Source organism: Aotus nancymaae, unplaced genomic scaffold, assembly GCF_030222135.1.
Source record: "Aotus nancymaae isolate 86718 unplaced genomic scaffold, 86718_ANA_hifiasm-v0.15.2.pri h1tg000040l, whole genome shotgun sequence".
Classification (NCBI taxonomy): Eukaryota; Metazoa; Chordata; class Mammalia; order Primates; family Aotidae; genus Aotus; species Aotus nancymaae.
Genome location: NW_026988454.1, coordinates 13578071 through 13597346, shown reverse-complemented (window position 1 = coordinate 13597346; position 19276 = coordinate 13578071). Strand labels below are relative to the sequence as shown.

At 43.0% G+C, this 19276-nt stretch overlaps 1 protein-coding gene across 5 annotated transcripts in view; it reads right to left on the bottom strand.

Moving 5' to 3' along the window:
- Positions 1-3445: 3445 nt before the first annotated feature.
- Positions 3446-19276, bottom strand: part of CNKSR3 (CNKSR family member 3) — a 108398-nt gene continuing 92567 nt past the window's right edge. For all 5 annotated transcript variants that reach the window (XM_064360532.1, XM_064360534.1, XM_064360536.1 and 2 more), the window contains 4 exons: positions 12257-12381; positions 8978-9186; positions 8406-8495; positions 3446-4808 (listed from right to left, as the gene is read on the bottom strand). In XM_064360532.1, the coding sequence (XP_064216602.1) occupies positions 4510-4808; positions 8406-8495; positions 8978-9186; positions 12257-12381 (723 nt within the window). In that variant the 3' untranslated portion in view covers positions 3446-4509. The remainder of the gene's footprint in view (positions 4809-8405; positions 8496-8977; positions 9187-12256; positions 12382-19276) is intronic.

The following is a 19276-nucleotide window of genomic DNA, read 5'->3' as shown; positions in this document are numbered from 1 at the left end:
TTCATGTCCTTTGCCAGGACATGGATGAAGCTGGAAACCATCATTCTCAGCAAACTGACACAGGAACAGAAAACCAAACACTGCATGTTCTCACTCATAAATAGGAGTTGAACAATTAGAACACATGGATACAGGGAGGGGAACATCACACATCAGCACCTGTCATGGGAGACTAGGGGAGGGATAGCAGGGGGTGGGGCGATTGGGGAGGGATAACATTAGAAGAAATACCTAATATAGATGATGGGGGATGGATGCAGCTAACCACCATGGCACGTGTATACCTATGTAACAAACCTGCACGTGCTGCACATGGACCCAAGAATTTATAGTATAATACAAAAAAAAAAAAAACACAAAAACTTGCTCTGAAAAGGATAGTACCGCCCCCTAGAGGCAGTTTTGGAAAGGTTAGCACGTTGGAGGTGCCAGTGATGGGCAGCCTCTACCGGGATTTAGCCTTTTGGAGCATGCGTGCTACACATACGCTGTAGGCTACGGCCCTCACAACAAAGAGCTGACCCCATCAACACAACTTTCAGTTGCCCGGCCAAATATTCAAATACATGGAAACTCAGTTTACAGTAACAAATTTATGATCTAATTTCATTTTATATATAAACACACAGAGAATTTTCAGCCCAGTTTTAATATGCTTTGGAATTTTCAGGAATGCAATTAGAGGATTCTATAAATGGAAGGAAGCCGGTACAGACAAGTGATTATGAGCGAGGAAGCTAGAGCTGGGCTGCTTTCATTTTAATCCCAGCTCTACCGTTATGAGTAGACAACCACGATAACTAGCACACAATCTGGATAACTCCCTCCTATGTAAAATGGGACTGACAGCAGTACTCATCTCATAAACTTATTAGAAAGGTATTAGAACAATGCCAGGCACACAGCAAGCACTATATCAGAAAAGCCATTATAGACTTGTTATGCCTGGAACTTTATCAAGAACTGGCCACATTTTAGAAAATCATACTGCTGACTTCAACCCCGCTCCTGGTATTGAACTGCCCGTGCAGCAAGTCTGAATTGATATCTACCACATTCATGGTGATTTTTCACATATTTATACTTATACACACACATACAAAGTATGTGCCCTGCTTAGTAATTTAATTACATCTTGTAATATAAGAACATTTACATATGAAAACAATCATTTCATTATAAAATATTTTATCTGTTTCAGTTAGAACGTTACCCTGATGTGTATGTTTGAGAGGCTGGTTATATTACCTGCTAGTTTCGTTTCAGAATAGTAAATGGAGTGATGTTTTTATGAGTAAAGGTAAGCTTTATCATCCATGATTTTCATTTAAAGATTGATAAGTGATGCTTTAAAATATTATAACAGGGGTAGGTGTTGAGTTTTGTCTGGGAGAGTTTAAAAATTACTCTTTTAAAGTATCCTGTCAAAAAGTTCAAGATCAGCCTGGCCAACATGGTGAAACCTCATCTCTACTAAAAATACAAAATTTAACCAGGTGTGGTGGTGTGTGCCTGTAATCCCAGCTACTCAGGAGGCTGAGGCAGGAGAATTGCCTGAACCTGGGAGGCAGAGGCTGTCGTGAGTCAAGATTGCACCACTGCACTCCAGCCTGGGCAATAGAGCGAGACTCCATCTCAGAAAGAAAAAAAAAATTCTTTTAAAGAAATAAAAATAAAGGATTCTGTCAAAAGCATCATCAAGCATCTTCATATGTGAACACATGTCCACAATTAAATCTGGATTACTACCAAGGCAAGCAGTTTCCATTAATTTCTAAGAAATCCATATTAAACTATTATTTATATATGTCAACAGTAGAGGTTTACAAAGTTTTTTCTGGCAGCAATGTATTTTTCAAACACAATTCAGGAGAAAACCTCAAATAAAAAAAAAACAGACAAAGCCTGCGGAGGCTGACTGAAGGTAGAGCAGCCTAAGATTCCAGAGAACAAAGGTTGAAAAGCAACGATCTGGTTGGGCACTGCCTGTAACGAAGACTGACTGCCCCACAGAAAAAGAACTAACCTGCCAGTTAAGACCTCCAAAGCGATTTAACTCATTACGCAGCGGAACTACAGCTCTTAGCTCTCCCCACAATCTGGGTAGTAAGAGGAGGTGTTGCCATCCACTTCCTGGGCATAAAGCCAGCTCAAGACAAACAGGCAGGGCTGGCTCACCCCTGGTACACAGCTCCTTCCTCATCATTAGAGCCCTACACGAGAGACCTCCCCAGCCCATCCCCCACCCTCCTGGTGCGCTGAACACCCTGCAGGTCCCGCACCACAAGCCTCTTCTCTCCCTCAGTGTGCCAAACACACTGGGATCTCCATGAAATACCAAATCTTTCTTTTCTTTTTTTTTTTTTGAGATGGAGTCTTGCTTCTTCTGTCACCCAGGCTAGAGTGCAGTGGCATGATCTCGGCTCACTGCAATCTCCACCTCCAGGGCTACAGTGATTCTCCTGCCTCGGCCTCCCAAGTAGCTGGAACTACAGGTCCTCATCACCGTGCCCTGCTAAGTTTTTTATTTTTAGTAGAGACAGGGTTTTACCATGCTGGCCTCGAACTCCTGACCTCAGGTGATCCACCGCCTTGGCCTCCCAAAGTGCTGGGATTATAGGTGTGAGCCACCACACCCGACCGACATAGCAGATCTTCATGGCAGTTATCTTAGAGGTGGAGAGGAAAGCAGCCTGACTAAGCTGGGCACGTTGATTCACACATGTAATCCCAGCACTTTGGGAGGCTGAGGCCGGCAGATCAATTGAGGTCAGGAATTCAAGACCAGCCTGGCCAACATGGTGAAATCTCATCACCACTAAAAATATAAAAATTAGGCAGGCATGGTGGAGGGCACAGTGGCGGGTATCTGTAATCCCAGCTACACAGGAGGCTGAGGCAGGAGAATCACTTGAACTGGGAGGTGAAGGTTGCAGTGAGCTGAGATTGTGCCACTGCATTCCAGCCTTGGTGACAGATTGAGAGTCCATTTCAAAAAAAAGTCTGCCTGACTGAATTCAGTCACAGTAATAATACGTGAGTGATTGATAGTTCCTTTAACCACACCAGAGGCATTTTAAAGGGAAGATGTTTCCTGATTCCAGTGATTTTCATGGGCTCAATTCCAGGCAGTTTAGCAAACTCAACAATTCCAGCGGTGTGAGAAAGAACATTTTGGAGTAGGGACCTTCATTTCGGCCTAGAAAGATACCTCAGAAAACTCCCCTCATGCAATTTCACTTTGCAGATGCTTCTCCTGCTCTTCCATTTATAATCCATAAAATCCCAAAATGCTTGGGAGGGTTTATTTTGATTTTTTTTTAACAATAGTGCCCTGCTGGTAACAGCCGTGATAGTCACTTGCTAATCTGAAAACACTCTGCACTTTCTTTTTTCACTAGCTTCGTATATGACGCATAACAGAAATATTTCAATTACAGGTGACTAAGAGTAAGAAAAATATACAACTATATTTAAAATACTTAAATTAACAAGGTAGCACTTTTCCATTCTAACAAAATATCATACATTCAGTTTAAACGAGTTAATATCCAGACACACATTTTCAAAATACCTGATGCTAGTTGAAAATCAGTGACCATGAGGCTTTCCAAGATATTTCTAATTAGCAAACTGTGTACAGTTTTGAAGAACTGGACATACTGTGCCGGAAGACAGAATACATTGAACAGGTCAAAATGCAAACTGATAGATCTTTCATAAACCTAAACCTTGTTGCTTCACGTTTCTAAATGATACTTTGGCTGTCAGCGAATCTTATAGCTTCTTTTTCCTTAAAGACAATAATATATAAAACAACAACACCACCCCACACAAATAACCACAAACTTCTTTGTGTGAAATAAGCCCCATCAAAATGTGTTCATGTGTTTCGGTACCAACTGATCTATACTAAGACTGTCACGAAGAAGGTATTGAACAAGTGTAACAGGCTACGCTTAACGTCTGCCTCAAAGGAGAATCAGACACCTGCCACATTATTGCAAAGTCAAAGCTGCTACACTTACGAATATGGTATATAGCTTAAAAAAATCAAATAAAAAATGTTTTCTCACTGGCTTTTTCAGATAAAGAAGTTGGACCACAAACCAATACATCTGTGTGAAAATAGCCACCAATTTCAGTCCCCTCAGCCCCTCAAAGAGGAACAATGCCGCCAGTCCTTCACAATGACCATAACGTCTCTGGCCAGGACTGCCATTTCTAGTGCGTCTCTCCACGTTCTGTCTCTGGGGAAGTGAGACAAGGCTCTACCCATTCCCCTCCTTGTGTCTTCACAAGCCAGCACCTAAGATCCTCTGAATTTGTTCCCATCCAATCCTGCAAACTTCCAAGAAGGGCAGTAGATAACTTTAAAAAAAAGAAAGAAAGAAAGAAATTGCATAAGGTCACTAAGTAATACTGTGCCTGGAACGGGAAGAGGCTGTCCACTGTGAAAGCAAGGCACTTGCAGCAGGAGCCGGGCGGGTGGCCCGAGCAGGGTCCCTCTCAGTGAGTCAACAGTTTCAGGCGTGTAAACCAGCTGACCAGGAGGGACGGCTCTGTGGACGAGGACTTTGTGGCTGAGGAGCCAGATTTCTTTTTGGTCCCTTCCTCCTGGAATGGGATCGTGGCGCTGCTGTGGAGATCTGAACTGATGTAGCACCTGCTTCCTCGGATGTAGTCCGCACCTCGGACCAAATGCCGCTCGGTCACGGGTCTGGAGAACCGGTACTGGGGAGAAGAGCTCTCTTCGATGATTGGAGGAATCTGCTCATTACTGAAATATCGGCAAAGGGCGTCTTCCCCTGTTTCCAGACAAAATCCATTAAAATCACAATCCAAGCCGGTAGCAGTAGCTCACATCTGTAATCCCAGCACTTTGGGAGGCCAAGGCTGGTGGATCGCAAGGTCAAGAGATGGAGACCACCCGGGCCAGCATGGTGAAACCCCGTCTCTACTAAAAATACAAAAATTAGCTGGGCATGGTGGCACGTGCCTGTAATCCCAGCTACTCAGGAGGCTGAGGCAGGAGAATCACTTGAACCAGGGAGGCGGAGGTTTCAGTGAGCTGAGATCGCCCCACTGCACTCCAGCCTGGCGACAGGGTGAGACTCCATCTCAAAAATCAATCAATCAATCACAATCTCCTGCACAGTGCTCTTTTGAGGACCCTCAGCCTGCCCAGGCTTCTGCCACCAGCCTGAAAGTGGGCACCATACCCTGCTCTCCTCCCTGGATTGGCCACAGGTCCCACACGTGGCTGGGCCCACCAATGGGTGCTCTAGAAGCAAAAATGGAAACGGTCCCTCATACTTCAGGCTGCTTTAGTGCCTGAGAGGTAACACAAAGGGCTCCTTTAATTGTTGGGGATCAGACTTTAATGCCCTGCAATACCTGAACAAGAATTGTTTATGTACTGTAAAATGCCGGGCATTAAAGTCGGGCATTCAGGGACATTCCTGAACAAGGAAAAGAGTGATCCTGCCCTAAAGGCCAGCAGACCCCCTGGATGGGGGTGGAATGTTAAGAAACTGAAAATACGGGACACTTTGGTAACATGTAGCATCCCTGTAAAGCAGCAATTCTACACCCCAAAATGTACAAAGATCTATGGACAAAGATGCTTACTAAAACATTTATTTTTATGCTTCTTTTTATTTTTGAGACAGGATCTCACTCTGTCGTTCAGGCTGGAGTGCAGTGGTGCCATCGCAGCTCATTGCAGCCTCTGCCTCTCAGGCTCAAGCGATCCTCCTATCTCAGCCTCCCAAGTAGCTGGTACTACAGGTACCTGCCACCACACCCAGCTGGTCTTGAAATCCTGAGCTTGAATGATCTGCCCACCTCAGCATCCTAAAGTGCTGGGATTTTAGGCATGAGCCACCACACCCCGGCTACCAAAACATTTAGAATTTGAAGAAAAAAAAATAATAACGAACAAAAATAACCTAAATTTCCAACAGTGGCACATTGAAGAAATAAATAGGCACTAGAGCCATAGGACTGCATACTAATACGGCTTTATTCTTTTTGAATATGGTCTAGATAATTATTTTGCACAATATTATTAAATATTTGCTTCCCCCATTTTGCACATTTTTCTAAGTCTATAAATGTAATTATAGGAACAACTAGAAGTCACACAAAACATTCACATTGATTATTTCTTAGGATGGAGAAGCAGATTCCAGCTGAGTTTTATTTTCTCATGCCTTCCACGTTTTTCAATGTACTTGGAATACAATGTAATAAAAGGGGAAAAGTCACATCTAAAAAGCGCCCATTGTCAAAAAGCCTCATATTGAACAAGTCTATTTATATGAAATATACAGAACAGGCAAATCCATAAAGTAGATGAGTGCCCGCCAGGGACTGAAGAAGGGTGGAATTGGGGCTGATGCTAAAAGGTACAAGGTTTCTTTTTGGGGTGACAAAAGTGGTCTCGAATAGTGGTAACTGCTGCCCAACTCTGTGAAAATACTAAAACCTACCTAATTGCATATTTTAAAAGACTAAACTTTATGTAATGAATCATATCCCAATAAAACTGTTATTTTTTTTAAGTGGCTGTATGTACATAGATACCTTTATTCCAAGATAATCATGCAAGAAAAATGTGGAAGGAGAAGTGGCGGGGAAAAAGTATTATTCCATTTCCCAATTTCACACAGCCCAATCGCTACATTTCATCTCTCCAAGTATAAAAGAAATAAAAGGCTCAACCCGGGCTCAGAAGAACGGCAAGGAAGATGTTACCGTGTCTAAATCTAAACAAAGGACAGCCCTGCCACCTGCTGACTGCTACACGATACTCACATGTTAACTAAGGGTATCTGGAATGGTACCCAGGCATCATTCCCTTTTCCACTTTAGCATAATCCAGGCAATATGGGTACTCAGATGACAAACTTGACCAACTCCCTAGAAAGGGTCAGGGGTCAATCAATCCCTTTGGAAGGTTAGGCCTCCATAATTTTTTCTTCTTCCTTTTGCTATCTAAAGCCTATTGTACTTTAACTTTTCACCTGCTCTTTGTTTCAACAACTGCAAAAACAATGTTATAACGTTCTGCCAATGATGATAATGAAGTGCAATCGGGCAAAAAAATGAGAATATTTTAAAACATTTCACTCAGGACTAGGATAATAACCAGTGACTTTGTTTACAGGGTGAATTAAACACAAATTTTTTTTCAAATTGTAATTACTTTCTAACACAAGAAGGACTTCAAAAAAAAAAAAAAAAAAACCCTATGTTTGTTCACCAGAAGTCAAACAGACTCAAAAATAAAACTCACAAAATTGAGAATAAGATTGTTTAATGCAAGCTGAGCATGGCGGCACATGTCTACAACACCAGCTACTCAGGAAGCTGAAGTGGGAGGATCACTTGAACCCAGTAGTTCAAGGACAGCATGGGCAACATAGTAAGATCCCATCTCAATTTTAAAAAATAAATTTTTAAAAAGATTAATGAATAATTTATTTATGTTTATTAAAAAATTAGACCTGGCAGGGTACGGTGGCTCACGTCTGTAATCCCAGCACTTTGGGAGGCCAAGGTGGGCAGATCACGAGGTCAAGAGATCGAGACCATCCTTGCCAACATGGTGAAACCCTGTCTCTACTAAAAATACAAAAATTAGCCGGGCGTGGTGGCACGTGTCTGTAGTCCCAGCTACTCAGGAGGCTGAGGCGGAAGAATTGCTTGAACCCAGGAGGTGGAGGTTGCAGTGAGCTGATATTGCACCACTGCTCTGTTGCTCTATTTCATTCCAGCAAGGCAACAGAGCAAGACTCCGTCTCAAAAAAAAAAAAAAAATTAGACCTTTGGCTGGGTATGGTGGCACATGCCTGTAATTCCAGCACTTTGGAAGGCTGAGGCAGGAAGATCACTAGTTTGAAACAAACCTGGACAACATATTGAGACCGCATCTCTACCAATTAAAAAAACATTAGCCAGGTGTGACATCATGCACCTGTAGCCCCTGCTACTCAGGAGGCTGAGGCGGGAGGATCACTTGAGCCCAGGAGTTCAAGGCTGCAGTGAGGTGTGATCCTGCCACTACACTACTGCCTGTGTAACAGAGCATGGCCTTGTCTCTAAAAAATAAATGAATAAATAAAAATTAGACCATTAAAGTCTACAGCCTTTTTATAGCACTCAACGCTAATTAGGATATTTACTATCACTAACTAGATTATGTAATTTTGCATTCTAGAAGTAAGTAGGCTCTTAAAAGACCTTCAGCAGCCCTGATTTTATAGATGAGAAAACAGGACTCAGAAAGGCCAAGTACTTAATCTAGCTATTGTAACACATTTAGAAACAGAGCTAAAACCAGGCCCTGGGTCTGTTCACTCCTCATTTGCTGCTCCTTGGTTTGCTTAGATTAAACGTACCTTTCCTGCCATGACCTCGAGGTCTGGCGAAAGGGTCCACAATCCCCATCCAGTTTCCATCAGCCGGCATGGACAAAGGCCGCGGCTTGCCTTCAGAGGGAAGAGAAGGAAGGTGACAAGTCTGATAAGTTCTGAACGTTCGTGAGTCCTTCAACTTAGACCCCACAATATCACACCTACTTGGACAGAAGCAATAGCACATTTTAAAATAAGAGAAGTATTTTAAAGCACTGTATTTCCACAGCAGGCAATTAAGATGGAGGCACGTTAAACTTGAGCCTGTGGGTCTACAGAGCAAAGCCACTCCAAAGCTAAAGCCCAGGCATGGAAAGCTGAAACTGTAACATGATCTCACCCAGTCGGGCTTTGATGCCAGGCAGAGTAATGACTCAACAAGGATCCGCTTGAGAGAGATGAATAAAGGTCTCATACTTAGAATTTCATTGAGGTTTATGTTTTCCTCAGATTACTCTTAAAGTCTGCCAAATTCATCCAACGGTTCTAACTAAGGCAGGGGGCGGGGAAGAGAAGTCAAGGCCGACGGCAGAACAAAACAAACTCTCGAAACTTACCATAAGATGGTGTTTTCTCTCTCATTTTTGTGGGCAGAATGTTGGTTTCCACCGAATACCCAGGCAACTGATCCGAGTCAGCAATGGTAAATCTCCGTCTCTGGCTTTCCTGGTCCAAGAAGGAATTTGGGGACTCTGAACCCTTAGGACCAGGCAATGGTTGTTTGGACTTACTGGACCCTCCATAAACAAAACTCCCATTCTCATCCCTGGAAAATAATATGGGCAATAATTAAGTTGTTTACAAAGATGTTCTCATACTGAAGAATTCCAGCAGTCATGCTACCTCCGGCACACAGAAGATAATTTAAATTCTTTTTCCGCTGGAGGAAAAGCGTTCCTGTTTTCAACCCCAGTTGCTACTCAAATACATAGAGATCCTGTTAAATAAGAGCAAAATACCATGACGCGATGAAATAAGAGTAAATGCAGGTCGGGCGTGGTGGTTTACACCTAAAATCCCAGCACTTTGGGAGGCCAAGGCGTGTGGATCACCTGGGGTCAGGAGTTTGAGACCAACCTGACCAATAAAGTGAAACCCCATCTCTACTAAAAATACAAAAATTAGCCAGGTGGCAGGTGCCTGTAGTCCCACCTATTCGGAGGCTGAGACAGGAGAATTGCTTGAACCCGGGAAGTGGAAGTCGCAGTGAGCCAAGACCATGCCACTGCATGCCAGCCTGGGCACAGAGCAAGACTCTGTTTCAAAAAAAAAAAAACAGAGGAGTAAATGCAGGGTTTTAAAATATATATCCAAACAAATATACTTCTGAAAAGACAGCTCTAGCTTTCCTGTGCTTCTGTGCTATAGGTGAATCTCCTATATACTTCAGCAATCACATGTTAAGGTATGTTCTATCGAACCATGTTGCTCATGCCGAGAGTTGTATCTTTGCCAAAATCCAGCAAAAAAAGACTCTTGATGTATAATGAAGTTGTTAGATTGGAAAACCATGTCAAAAGACACAAAGGAACCTTTATAGTAACCAAGAAAGAGTGATTCTTTTCTGAACTAAATACCGTAAAAACCAGCAAAAGTTGGATCACCGATTCCATCCTAACGCTAGCTGAATGTCAGTTTAAAGTATAGGATTAACTTGAGTCCAAGTTACCAGCTGATTAGTTGTTTTACACTTAGTAAATTCCACTAGGTGAATCAGGACAAAAACTACTGACAAAATATAGAATCAACTGAGTCCCAAAGGAATCTACTAATCAGCCGTGCCTGTGTGTGGTATTCCCAGGTGAACTGGCACCCACCCACCCCTCCCACCCACAAATACATGTCCTTCCATAACTTTAAACCTGGCATAAAACTCCCCACTCACAAAGCTCTCATGACTCATTTCTCTGTAATCCATTCACATTTTTTATTCCTCAGAAAGTCCTTCATGAGTGGTGTGTGTGCACTCTCAAAATCATCTCCCCAAGTGGTTTAATCCAGTTCTCGTTCTAGCCCCAGGTTCCTTTATCTCTCACTATGTATACACCACCCCTTTGCTTGCCATAATTCCAGCAACCCAGACAAGAACATTCTGGATCAAGGGAGGGCATCTTCCTCCAGTTTCGGATAGAACAATCCACACATTAGTCATCAGTGGAACGCCGTGCTCTCTATGTGCAGAGGCAAAGACTACCTGTAACTTTAAACACACTTAAGATCCTGCAAACCAGAATGCCCCGATCACCTGAGGTACATTCTCTACACCCTGTAATAAGTTCTGAGTAAACCAAGACTCAAGGAAAAGGAAAACAATGTTCAATCTCTGCACCCAATACAGAAGAAACACAATGAAGCAAATACCACAGCTTCAAATGAAAACCAACCAACAAAAAACTCCAATATAAAGTAAAATATCACTGTAATAAAATCCAGCCTGGACTTCGTTTGAATTGTTGAATAAGACCCTAGCAGTTCTATAGGGACAAGGACTGAGTCTGTTTTGTGTCAGACGGTAACCCAGACCCAACACTCTCAGGAAATATATGTTGAATATATGAGCCAGATTGTCTAGTTTTATCAACATACATAAACATGTGAGTTGATAAAAACAAGCCTAGATCACACCTAAATCATCCCATACACTCTATATACCACCCTCATTATACCCGACAGTATTTAAGTTAGCCATGAAGAAAGGAACTATCTTTAAGAATTTATGGTACACACACACAAATATGAAATGTTCACACCTACACTCACATGGATTTGGTTTTTTTTGGTTTTGGTGTTTTATTTTTGAGACCAGGTCTCACTCTATTGTCCAGGCTGGAGTACATGGTGTGATCATGGTGTATTTCAGCCTCAACCTCCTGGGCTCAAGTGATCTTCCACCTCAGCCTCCTGAATAGCTAGGATCACAAGTACACACAACCACACCTAGCTAATTTTAAAAAATTTTTTGTAGAGACAGGGCCTCACTATGTTCCCTAGGCTGGTCTTGAACTTCTGGCCTCAAGCAATCCTCCTGACCCAGTCTTCCAAAGTGCTGGAATTATCGGCATGAGCCACCATACCTAGCCACATAGGTTTTTTTTTTTAAAGTTCTGTGAAGAACACATCTTTCTCAGCAAAATCAAGCTGCAACTCTCATTAATCTCATAGAAATACTCATTATCTATCCCTGCAAAATGAATTTACCATGGAGTTAATGAAACTTAACCCACAGGGTCCCCTCAAAAGCCCCTTCCAAGGCCCCAGGAGAACATATGTTTTCATTCACTTTTCAAAAGTAAGGTATTGCTATATCCTTTTCTTTTTTTCATTTTTGAGACAGGATCTCACTCTGTCTCCTAGGCTAGAGTGCAATGGCACAAACTCTGCTCACTGCAACCTCTGCCTCCTGGACTCAAGTGATTTTCCTGCCTCAGTCTCCTGAGTAACTGGGACTACAGGCATCTGCTACCACACTCGGCTAATTTTTGTATTTTTTTGTAGAAATAGTTTCACCATGTTGCCCAGGCTAGTCTTGAATTGAGCTCAAGTGATCTGCCTGCCTCAGCCTCCCAAAGTGCTGGGATTATACGTGTGAGCCACCACCATATGGCTGATATTGCCATATTCTTTTCTCAAAAGGGCCCTCCCCACCAAACAGAATGTAGATCTGTCCCTACACTTTTATAAAGTAAGGCTGACCATACTTTTAACAGATGTCCAAGATTCAGCCCCGTCACACTGCAGCTCAGCAACTTCCTCTCTCAAGATCCTCTTTTCACACCACCATTGACAAACTACACCAACAGGAGACAAGCATACCATAACAATGGACAGCAACATACCGGGGAGAGTAGGGAACAGCTGGCGGAGGAGGAATATAAAGATCCAGGATGGCTGACTTCTCTTTCTTCAGCGAGGTATCCATAGTGCTTTCAGCGGACTGGGTTGTCGTGGGTGGAGGTGAGGTCTGAAACAGGAGCAACACAGCAGTGCAAAAAGTGGAGGTCAATTTGGAGATGATTACTGGTGTTCATTTCCCCTCCCCTAAACCAACACCACCCCCGTGTCTGAACAGGGACTGAGGTCATTCATGTGTTTATGGATATTAGCAATATTTAACTTCTATTCTTCTTTGAAACCTTTAGAATTAGCTGAGGGATATGAAAGACAATATATAGTGGCATGAAGCAGAGCTTTTGGAGCCAGGTGCCAGGGTTATGATTCTAGCTCTGAGCAAATTACTTAAACATCTGTGGCCTCCCTTTCCTCTTCTGTAAAGGAGCGATACTGACAATATCTCTTGCATAGAGCTGCCGTGAGAATTAGATGAGTTAGTTCATAACAATTACTAGCAAAGCCAGGCACAGTGGTTCATGCCTGTTATCCCAGCACTTTAGGAGGCCAAGGTGGGTGGATTGAGCTCAGAACTTCAAGACCAGCCTGGGCAACATGGTAAAGCCCCATTCCTACAAAAAAAAGGCAGAGATTGCAGTGAGCCGAGTTTGTGCCACTGCACTCCAGCCTGGGAGACAGAATGAGACTCCATCTCAAAAAACAAACAAACAAACAAACAAACACAGAAAACAGAAAACAAAACAGTTATTAAGACTAGCCAGAGTCCCATCCAGAGTTCCAAGCAATATTCCTAGTCAATAGTAGCACTACTACTGACGTTTTTCTTTTCCTTTTGTTTTTTTTTGTTTTTGAGACAGAGTCTCGCTCTATTACCCAGGCTGGAGTACAGTGGTACACTCTTAGCTCACTGCAACCTCTGCCTCCTGAGCTTAAGCAATCCTCCCATCTCAGCATCCCAAGTAGCTGGGATTACAGGTACATGCCACCATGCCCAGCTAATTTCTGTATTTTTAGTAGAGATGGGGTTTCACCATGTTAGCCAGGCTGGTCCAAAACTCCTGACCTCAGGTGATCTGCCCACCTCAGCCTCCTAAATTGCTGGGATTAGGCGCATGAGCCACCCCGCTCAGCCCTTATTCGCTGTTTATTGTTGAGCATGTCACACAACGTCTCTGTGCCCCATCTATAAAATGAGAATAAATAGGGACAAGAATAGTATCAAGATAGGGTGGCTATGAGAATTCAATAAGAGAACACGTGAATAACTTAGGACACTGCTTTCCCATAGTAAAGACACAAGTTTACACCATTTATTTTAGAACTACATACACATATATGCATTCATATATACAAGTTAACCTCAATTTCAAATCCACACAGCTGAATTTGAACTACGATACTGGTCTCAAAGGACATAGTTTGTAATATCTCATGTGAGAACTTCAATCTTACCTTTCTATAGTCTAACAATGACAATGATTTCTCTGGTTGGTAGAAAGAACAGTAAAGAAATCTTACAAGGCAGCAAATACTTGGTGAAGGCCAGTGAGACTGTGCTAAGCTCTAGGCAGACACAAATACTACCCATAGGCCAGGAGTGTTGCCACACACCTGTAATAATCCCAGCACTTTGGGAGGCTGAGGCAGGTGGATCACTTGAGCTGAGAGTTCGAGATCAGTCTGGGGAAAATAATGAAATCTTGTCTCTATTTAAAAAAAAAAAAAAAAAAAAAAGCTACCTTCAACCCTACCCAGCCTGGTTGTGGTGGAAGGGCTCCCTGAAGTGAAACTGTGAACTGATTCTAAGAATTGAAAGGACTGAATAGCCAGTGTGATAGAGCTAGACATGGTCATCACAGAAGACAGTTCATTTTCGGGAGAGTTACCAAGTCACAGGGGCAGGGACTGAACTTTCAGTCTTCCACAGTAGAACTCCCATATTTTAAACCTTGGCCATTAACGCATAATCTATCAATTCTAGTCAATTTGTAATTGACTGACATGTCAACATGTCAATCTTGGACCGTATCTGAAAACATGAGGCCAGGATCCAGATTCTCCAAATCTTAGAAGCAAAAGTAAACTAGAGCATTTCTACAAAATAGATACTCCCTGAAAATACACACATTGATAATTCTTTCTATATCAGTAACTCTCATTTACCAGGAGTGTGGCATCAAAACAGAGTGATGAGTGCCTTTTCTATGACAGGACAACAAACATGATGCTGAAAAAAGGCTGAGAGCTCTCTTCTGGGAATGGTGGGTGCCCAGGCACAAAGAATAATGAAGAATGGAACACAGAAAAACACCCAGGGGGCTAAGTCTATGGAGTATTTGTCTACCAGAGTTTATATTCTGAAAATATCCTAAGCACATCACGAGAACACTTGGTAGCTAAGCTATAAAATGATGTCTGCATTTTGATAGTAATTATCCCCCTGGGTCACAAGCAAAATTAGGTGTTTGTCTCATCACCACCTCTTCCCCAAACTGCAGTTAGTGGAACTCGGCAGGAAAGTAAGCAAAACAAGAGAACGTTGCAGAGTGTCCCTTCTCAAGTGAATTTCCAGAAGTCAAGGGACTGACACTAGCCTGTACTTTAAAAATTATTTTCAGCCAGGCGCAGTGGCTCACGCCTGTAATCCCAGCACTTTGGGAGGCCGAGGTGGGCGGATCACAAGGTCAAGAGATCGAGACCATCCTGGCCAACATGGTGAAACCCCGTCTCTACTAAAAATACAAAAAATAGCCAGGCATGGTGGCATGTGCCTGTGGTCCTAGCTACTCGGGAGGCTGAGGCGGAAGAATCACTTGAACTCAGGATGCGGAGGTTGCGGTGAGCCGAGATTGTGCCACTGTACTCCAGCCTGGCGATAGAGCAAGACTCCGTCTCAAAAAAAAAAAAATTATTTTCACTCATGTTCTGAACATATCATGTGAATTTTCCTCTATCACCTCTAACTCAGTTGTGCTCAAAATACCGAACATCTCTTCCTTCCAAATGGTCTCTTTTCTGACTTTCCAATTTTTGTCACCACTCAGGTTCCCTGCCACATTGGACACCTGCTTCTTGGCCTTGTTGGTCCTTTTCACCCTTACCCCAAAACATTTTCTAACAGTCAACACTATCGATGAGAAGAACATGGCTTAGAAAGACGACATACCTTGGCTAAGGGTCCCTCAACAGCTAGTAAGTGGCAGAGTGGGGATTTGAACTCAAGTAGTTCAACTCAGAGACCAGATTCGTTACCACTAGGCTGTGCTGCTTCCTGAGCCCTCCTGATGTTCTTCCCAGTGGCCTCTAGCATTCCTAGTCTTTTACTGAACCACCCATCACCAGCCTTACCCAGGACTCCATCCCCCTGTATCTACCCTATACAATAGTCTCTATTCTGGTGGTTCTTAAGTTTTCATGTTGTTATGGCCTGAACTATGTCCTCTAAATTTTCTATGTTCAAATTCTCACCCCCAGTACACAGAATGTGACTGTATTTGAAGACAGGGTCTTCAAAGAAGTGATTAAGTGAAAATGGAGGTCATTAGGGTGGGCTCAATCTGACATCACTGGTGTCCCATACGATTAAGACACAGACACATATAGAGGGAGGACCACATGAGGACAGAAGACCACCATTTGCATGCCAAGGAGAGAGTCCTCAGAATGAAGCCAACTCCGCTGACACCTTGACTTTGAACTTCTACCATCCTGTATGGCAGCCCTAGCAAAGTAATAGAGTCATTAATATAAAAGCAGCTGTCAACCTGTCACCTGTGGGAGAAAGTCCATGCTCCCCAGCCTGGCACTCCATACCTGCCACTACAGTCTCAGACAACCAGTCCAACTTTATCTCCCTCCCTGAGCTCCAGAGAGTCTGAGCTACTCATTCCTTGTGGTAGAAGCTTTGGAACCCACCTAGAGTCTCTCTACCACCACTACCACTCCCTGCTGCTGGGAGTGTCAGCTGCTAAAGCACATAGCTGCCCCTTCTTGGAATAATGGCCCTCAGCTGACAGAGCTGCCTCGCCTGAGCCAGGCCACCAGAGCCTGGAGCGGTGTGGCTCCACCAGGATGCTTGGTCCTGCATTACCAGGTCAAGGCGACGCTGCACCTGAGAGGCATCCTTGCTGCTTCCCTGTCATCATTCTGCCTTCCTCCCTCCCTTACCAGTTTTACATGGAGCACATACCTTCAAAAATTGCTCTCACAAGAATGTACATCTCAGACTCTGCTCCAGGAAACCTGATCTAAGACACCGCCCCCTTCCCTGATGGTGGTCTATCTACGTTTTGTGGGCAAATGTGTTTAAAGAATCGCATTCATCTCCTCTATGATACAGGCTCCCATCTGCCAATGAAGATCCCACCCTCCCTTCCAGGCTCCAAAGTGCTCCCACCTCACAGTCCATACCTCTCTTTCCTTCAGAACCCAACATTTATCTCATGAACCAATTAGCGGGCAGAGCTAGTATCTGGCAGGCACTCCATCAATTACCTATGAGGAATTAGCACCTCTGTAATGTTAAGTATCATATTCTGAGAATTCCAAAAACATCTAAGCAAGTTTAAATTTTACATAGACCAATGCAAACAGAAGCAGCTGGGGTAAAATCAATAGGCTCAGTTATGGGCAATGATTTTTTGGCTCTGACCCCAAAAGCACAGGCAACAAAATCAAAAACAGACAAGTGGGATTACATCAAATTAAAAAGCTTCTGCATAGCAAAGGAAATAATCGACAAAGCAAATTATCGATAAGGTAATAACACAGAAAGTATCTGCAAACCATAAATCAGATAAGGGGTTAATATTCAAATTATATAAGGAGCTCAAAAGCAAAAAAACATGCAATAACCTGATTTACAAATGGGCAAAGGACCTGAATTGACATTACTCAGTTGCTTTTTTGTTTGTTTGTTTTGGAGACAGGGTCTCACTCCATAGCTCAAGGTGGATGCAGTGGTATATTCAAGGCTCTCAGTAGTCTCCCAGCCTCAAGCAATCCTCCTACCTCAGCCTCCCAAGTAGCTAGCACTACAGTTATGTGCCACCACACCCAACTAGTTGATTTAAAAAAAATTATTTTAGAGACAGGGTCTTGCTTTGTTGCCCTGGTTGGTCTCAAACTCCTGGGCTCAAACAATCCTCCTGCCTTGGCCTCTCAAAGTGCTACGATTACAGTTGTGAGCCCCCACACCAAGCCCTGAGTAGACATTTCTCAAAAGGAGATAAACAAATGGCCAACAGAGTGTGAAAAAAATGTTCAACGTCACTCATCCTCGGGGGAAATGCAAATCAAAACCACAGTGAGGTAACAGCTGGCACCCGCTGGAAAGGCTACTATCAATAAACAAAAGATAAGTGATGATGAGGATGTGGGATGCAGAAACCCCAGTGCACAGCTGGCGGGGATGTAAATTAGTAGAGCCGTTATGGAAAACACTATGGAGGTTCCCTGAAAAATTAACAAGCAGCCTCACTACTGGATATACATCTAAAGGAAATGAAATTAGTACGCTGAGGAGATATCTGCACCCTCATGTTCACTGCAGCATTATTCAAAACAGCCCAGACATGGAATCAACCCAAGAGTCCATCAACAGATGTGTGGATAAGGAAAATATACCCATGATGGAATGCTACTCAGCCTTAGAAAAGAAGGAAATCCTATCGTGTGTGACAAAAGGAATGAACCCGGAGGACACTGTGTTAAGTGAAATAAGCCAGGCACAGAAAGACAAATACCATGTGATCTCACTTATATGTGGAATCTGAAGAAAAAAAATCCGAACTCTTAGAAGCAGAGAGTAGAATGGTGGTTGCCAGAGGTTGGAAAGAGGGGGATTGGGGAATCCTAGTCAAGGAGTACAAAGTCTCAGTTAGCCAGGAAGAATAAGTTCAAGAGATCTACTGTACAGCATGGTGACTACAGTTAATAAAAATGTACTGCATGCTTGAAGATTGCTAAATTGCTATAACACCTGTAGATTTTAAGGGTTCTCTCCACAAATAAGTATGTGGGGTAATGGATATATTAATGAGCTTGATTTAGCCATTCCGAAATGTAAACATATTTTGAACCATTGTGTTGTACAACATAAATATATACAATTTGTATCTGTCAATTAAAAAGTAAATTTTCAAATATGTTTGGTTATTATTTATAAACTGACTGTAATTATGTTCCCCTCTTGCCCTACCTTTACTGAGAGTTTTTGTTTGTTGGTTTTTGTTTTTGTTTAGAGACAGGGTCTCACTCTGTCACCCAGGCTGAAGTGCTGTGGCATGATTTTGGCTCACTGCAACCTCCACCTCCCGGGTTCAAGCGATTCTCCTGCCTCAGCCTCCCAAAATGCTGGGATTATAAGGTGTGAGCCACCACACCAGGCCTCTGAATTATTTATTTTTACCTCTCCTCTGTGACTCCTATAGGTATTTTCCAGTCCCTTGCCTCACAAAGTTTCAAAATTGATGGCTTAAGATTACTGTTCTTCCATGGGAAGATACACAGTAACATCAAAAATAGTTACAGAGAAACCATAATCTCAATCTTCTAAAAGGTTATTGCTTTTCATTCTTGGTTTTGGAAATAAACAGTAAGGACCAACGACATAACAAGGAGTGTGACCAGCCCATGTGTCGGTGATAAGGGGACATACTGCTTGAAAAGAATTTAAATGAAGCTCACTTAAAGTCAGTGTGTCTACTATTATCAGCACCGTAGATTGGCAATGCTACATAATGTCTAAATAATAGTGTGATACTGCTTCCCATGGGGTGGACTGCACTCCCCACCCCCAACCCTGCCTTGGTAAAGTGCTGCTGAAGACTCAACCCCATGTGGTCTCTCCAGGATTAGTGTTCAAACTGTATACAGTTATGTAAGTATGTGTTTGAAATGAGAGAGGAGGACTAGAAGGAACTTTCTGCAATGATGGAAATGTCCATCTCCGCACTGTCCGACACAGGAGTCACTAGCCGTCTGGGACTATTCTGTACCTGAAATGT